This window comes from Lithobates pipiens, unplaced genomic scaffold, assembly GCF_037356315.1.
Source record: "Lithobates pipiens isolate NorthernLeopardFrog02 unplaced genomic scaffold, aLitPip1_a1.2 Scaffold_27, whole genome shotgun sequence".
Taxonomy (NCBI): Eukaryota; Metazoa; Chordata; class Amphibia; order Anura; family Ranidae; genus Lithobates; species Lithobates pipiens.
This window is the reverse complement of record NW_027507788.1, coordinates 147,903,391-147,909,390: the sequence shown is the minus strand read 5'-3', so window position 1 is coordinate 147,909,390 and position 6,000 is coordinate 147,903,391. Positions and strand designations below refer to the sequence as shown.

The 6,000-nt window shown below is 43.9% G+C and overlaps 1 protein-coding gene across 1 annotated transcript in view; it reads right to left on the bottom strand.

Moving 5' to 3' along the window:
* Window positions 1-1,438: 1,438 nt before the first annotated feature.
* Window positions 1,439-6,000, bottom strand: part of LOC143934224 (transmembrane protein 26-like) — a 100,565-nt gene continuing 96,003 nt past the window's right edge. The window contains exon 4 of the mRNA XM_077457655.1: window positions 1,439-4,949. Coding sequence (XP_077313781.1) covers window positions 4,335-4,949 — 615 coding nt within the window. The 3' untranslated portion in view covers window positions 1,439-4,334. The remainder of the gene's footprint in view (window positions 4,950-6,000) is intronic.

Sequence of the window (6,000 nt, the reverse complement as noted above, 5' to 3'; positions counted from 1 at the left end):
TTTCTCCTCTCTTTCATGTCAAAAGCCCTTCTGTCTCTAGTGATATATTCTATTCTGGCTATCCCCATTTCAGATGGCCGTCCTATTTGTCTTCAAGCCATGAGTCAGTCACCGCTTATGCAAAAAGAGGTTGGTAAGTTTGCAGGAAAAGGACTGCCTCCTTATGTGGATTGCTTTGAGTTTTTTCAGCCCCGCATGCTCATGCTCTCAAAGATCAAGAGCTAGGGAAAGGCGGATGGTCTTCTGAAAAGCATAGCCTTAGATGCCGCACCCACTTAAGGGAAAAAGTTCCAAGGAAGACTTCGTATCACCTCTTCCCCAGAGCAACACAAGCGCCCCAGCAAGGGTTCTGCAGGGCCTGTGGCGCAGCGTTTGTACCCAATAGGTTGGTGAGTAAAGACTGCTCAGAGGAGTACGCAGTTAACAGGTAACACCAAATGTCTTTATTATTTATGATGCGAGATTCTATTTTGAACTCACTTAAATTATTCCAGCCAGGCAGTCCCCTCCTAGCTGCTACTAGAAGAGCAACCTTGCATCTTGGCATGTGGCGCTCAACCACTGCAGATAACAGTAGCTTCTCTTCATCAGAGGAAGACCCGGAGCTGCTTGCTTTCAGGGGTTTTTTTTTTTCCTTCGTGGAACAGTGTGTCCAGGTGGCCATGCAGGCCATTACATGGGTGAAGAGACAAACTCATATTTACCCTTTCTTCAAAATGGAAATCTGCTCTCCAGATTCGCTCCAGAGTGATCTTTACCTTGTCGTGTGAGAAGGCACTCTACTTACAACCTCCTATGCCTAAATCTGGAACAAGTTTACATCTTCCTAGTAGAGTGAGACATTGGTCCTACTGCCCTTCTGGTGACAGCTGTTCTATACTTCCTCTAGGCCGTATTGGACATGATTCTTAGCCTATCCTCACTGAGCTTGCAAGTATCAGCTATATGGGCAATAACAAATGTAAATGGGCCAAGAACCCTTCAGTTTGTACAACTTGTTAAGGCAGTCGTGAGGATTCGGTCACCAAGGAAAAGAGATCTATTGATGTTGCTGGATCTCATGTCAGTTCAACCGTTTGTTCCAACAGAGAAGTGTTCAGTTCAGGCCATTACCTACAAAGCAGTATCTATTGCAAAAACTTTAAGCAGAAGGTTGTCGGAGATTCAAGATCTTGATGCTTCAAAGAAAAAAAATATATATGGTTTTCTTTCCAGAAGGAGTAGAGTCTTGTAAATCATCGTGCATCAAAAGTAGCATTGCCTAACTTTCCAGATCACACAGGAAAGTCACAAAAACTGTTAGTTTTCAGAACTTTAAAGAAGTACCTGTCCACAATTGTTCCTTTCAGGTCATCTAATAAACAGTGGCGGCCCATCCATAGGGGGCACCTGGGTGATGCCCCTCCCCCCCCCCCCTCCAGGCAGTCACAAAAAAAAAAAAAAGGTCCTTAAGTGCAGTGTTTGGACTCTGGATACAAACCCGCAGCTGGACACAGTGCACCTATGGGAAAAGCCACGTCTATGCAATTACGAGATTGCAGATGTGGCGCTTCATTTGCGGGCATCTAGCTCACCTTGCGGAGCTTTCTGAAGCTTCCACCTGGCGCTCATAGTATATATTACTAAGGCTGGGTGGTTTGATTGACATCTGAGTTTGATGTAACTTCCTGTTTTCTCTCTCCAATTGTGCCCAGGAGAGAAGAAACAGGAGGTATGAGAGGAGCGGACCTCTCCATTGCCTGTGGAAGGAGACACTGCTGGAGAGGACAACACACAGCAAGGTAAGTAATGGGGGGGGGGGGTTTGATGTGACACAGGCAGGCTGCTGCAATTGATGGTGACACATGCTGCTGCAATTTGGTGGTGACACAGGCTGCTGCAATTGGTGGTGACACATGCTGCTGCAATTTGGTGGTGACACATGCTGCTGCAATTTGGTGGTGACACAGGCTGCTGCAATTGATGGTGACACATGCTGCTGCAATTTGGTGGTGACATATGCTGCTGCAATTTGGAGGTGACACAGGCTGCTGTAATTGATGGTGACACATGCTGCTGCAATTTGGTGGTGACACAGGCTGCTTCATTTTGGAGGTGACACATGATGCTACAATTGGCGGTGACACATGCTGATACCATTGATGGTGACATATGCTGCTGCAATTTGGTGGTGACACATGCTGATGCAATTTGGTGGTGACACATGCTGCTGCAATTTGGTGGTGACACATGCTGCTGCAATTTGGTGGTGACACATGCTGCTGTATTTGGTGGTGACACATGCTGCTGCAGTTGATGGTGACACAGGCTGCTGCAGTTGGTGGTGACACATGCTGCGGCAATTTGGTGGTGACACATGCTGCGGCAATTTGGTGGTGACACATGCTGCTGCAATTTGGTGGTGACACATGCTGCTGCAATTGATGGTGACACATGCTGCTGCATTTTATGGTGACACAGGCTGCTGCAATTGGTGGTGACACATTCTACTGCATTTGGTAGTGACATATGCTGCTGCAATTTGGTGGTGACACATGCTGCTGCAATTTGGTGGTGACACATGCTGCTGCAATTTGGTGGTGACACATGCTGCTGTATTTGGTGGTGACACATGCTGCTGCAGTTGATGGTGACACAGGCTGCTGCAGTTGGTGGTGAGGAAGGACTCCGCTGGGAAACCTGATGGCATCTGGTGGCGGGCGATGTGGCTAGTGACACACTCAGGGCTCCCACTGATTCTGCATTATGGTGAGTTGAGAATGATTTCATTTTATGTTACAATGTATTAATAGAAATAATGCGCTTCAGTCATCCTGACACCATAACAACCATGGTGCTGGGATGATTGAAGTGCTAACACCTGGTGTTTGGAATATCTTTATCTGCTGATTGTTAAACTTTCTAGAATACACATATTTCTACAGTGGTGAAGGATCTGGCCCTGCTGTCCCTCCATCCCTCTCTCCCTCCATCCCTTGTTCACCTCAGCCACTAACCACACCACCACACCACCATAGAGCCACGCCTACTATTTCAATAAAACCACGCCCATTTTCACCAAGTGGGAGGGGTCAAAAAGGAAGGACGGGGTCTGGCGCCCCCCATCCTAAAACATCACCAGCTGCCACTGCTAATAAACCTTTTGTCATTCCAGCTGGAAATCATCAAGGAAAAGAGGCTACTGCCTGCAATCTAGCATGCTTGGATGTGCATATAAGACAAGGGGTCGCAAGCCTCCCTCAGCGGCGGCGGAACACTCTACCAGAGCGGTTTCAGCCTCATAGGCAGCACATTCAAGAGCATCAATGGTGTCCATCTGTAGAGAGGTATCATGGTCATCCCAACATACCTACTCAAACTTTACGGAGTAGACCCAGGTTGGGGGCTTTGTAGGAAAAACTATTCTGTCCTCTGTCCCATCCTAATTAGTAGATTGGTTTGGCAAAGAGAACCCACTCTGTCAGCTAGTTATTTATCACTATTATGCTGCCATGTTGGTGTCAGGAAAACGGAAAATTGTATCAAATACTTACCAGAATTTTCCTTTTCTGACTCCAAACCATGGCAGCATACACCCTGTACGTTTCGGTATGTAGCTTATTATAAACAATAGTTGCAGCTAACTAGTCCTTTTTTTATGCTATTCACTGGTCCCAAGGGAGTGGTCAAGAGGCAGAGCACTATCACTAGTATGCTGCCATGGTTTGGTGTCAGGAAAGGAATATTACGGTAAAATTAAGTATTTGATACAATTTTCCGTTTTAGGCCTCTTGCACACTGCAGCTTGAAAAAACTCAGTACAGTGTTTTTATTTTTACTGATCTAAAATGCAGCCCATTGTCTACAATGTGCCTGTACACATGGGTGACTAAACAAGCCATGTGTGTTCTTGAGTAAAACAAAATAAAAATTGAAAAATCTGTGTTCACAGTTAGTATAATACGCTGATGAGTGCAAATATGTGCATACGAGCATAAATGCTAATAGATTTTCCCTAGGAATGTGCACACAAATGCATGAACTTGCGCAAAACCTTCTTGTGTTTCTGAAGTGAAAATCTTTCTGAAATCGGTGAAAATCTGTCTCATCTGCCGCATTAATTATGCTTTATACCCATGCTAACCTGTCCCAATTGATTGTCTAGGGCTGAAAGCACAGGGGTCACAAATATCCATAAATACAGTTTATATTGTTTACTGCACAGGCTTTGGAAAATGAGGGGCAGCCCGATTTGAGTCCAGTTCTGTTGCTAGTGCTTGATACAAGTCCCCCACTGACGCTCATGCATTAATGCACTATTAAACTGGCTTGGGGGAAATTAACAAATAATTTTACTAAAAATCGGTTTCAGCATTATCTGTTTGGTTAGTTACAGCAGGATGTTGACGTTTTTTCCTTTTACATCTATCCTTTCCCAGAAACATTCCAACTCTGTAGATTTCAAGTATAACTGTCAGAGCATTTTTACAAATAAAAAAGGTAAGGGAGTCATTAAAAACTCCCTGCGCAGTGGCCATATAAAGTCGGTATACAAGAAACGGTCCATCTTGCATCCCAATGGTGATGATAACGCTCCACGTTTCATTGGTGCAGCATGATGGCAAGCGGTGTCTCTTTCGGTCAATTGTTGACTGCGACTTTTCTGTGACGCTTGCTGTTTGAGATGTTGGGGATGCTGTCTGAGTGAGCACTATTGTGAATTGCAGGATTGCCCAGGAAAAAAGACACAAACCAACAACAACTGCAGACTTGTTCGTGTTCATTTTTGTCTCCTTGATTAGTTGTAAAACATCAAGTATGTCTGCCCCCAGCGCAATGTAAGTCAAGAGAAGCTGACAGAGCTGGTCTCTGTTCAGGTGACCTTTTGGCATTATCCAGCGTCCTATGACCAGGACCACAATCAGTAGCTCCTCCATGGCTTGAAGCTCATTCGAATATTCAGTGAAGACCTGAGAGAGAGCAGAACGGTAGTTTTTAGTTTGGGGAAAAAAATATGTTTCCATATGTTTGACTCTGAACTGAGAAAGCTGAAGTTGTTTCCCTTTTCAAACCAAGGTCGCAGTTAAATTTACTTTGTACTTTGTTTTATAGATATTGGATAGGGATTGGGTTTCCATACAATATTCAACCTTTTAAAGGGTATCGAAGGCTAAAACATTTTTTGTTGTTGTTGGCTAAAGATAGAATAGGGAAGGGTTAAAACCTCTGGTAATTTTCTTGCGTTTTGTGTCCCATTGGGTTGATTTTTCTTCACTTTATATCTCGAGACACAGCAAGAAGTGAGAGGATAGCTCTCCAAAGTAATAGTCTCTTGGAAAATTGTCACCATAAAAATTGCCCTTATAAGAAGATCTAATCTAAAATTTACAGTTGTCATCGGAACGGGAATAGGGTTACTATTGCAATTCCAGTGACAACTGTAAATTTTAGATTTTCCCGCACATTCAGGGCCCATTTGGATCTTGACATCCTGATGGGATATTAATGTGTGTTTGTTAGGGCAGTCCATTCAAGTGAATGGGGTGGCAATGCATCAAGACGTCTAATAAAAAAAAGAAACATGCACTATTTTGGTAATACAGCACACCATATTCCCAGAAGTGTGTTACTCTGCATTGTGGTGTGCTGCAAGGAGTTGGAGTTGGAGTTGTGCACATTTATGTGCTCAGAAGAAATCACAAGTTGGCTTTTATCTTGGTGCTTCGATATTCTACTGTCAAGAAAATTCTAACCCAGCTAGACGTTCCTTAGACCCATCAGGTTCAGGTATATGTTTGTAGTATGGTATAAGAAAACTAATGCTGAGAGAAAGATGGAGGTTGACCTCCTTCAGAAAAGGCTGATTGCGAGATTGTGTCTGGCTTCAATTCTTTTTGAGTCACTAACTCAAAAGTAAAGTCAGAAAAAACTCAGAACTGACCAGCATACTTTCTCCAGGCTCATGAGACAGTAAATATTAAAGCTGAACTCTAGGTAGATATAGGCAGCACTATAATCATT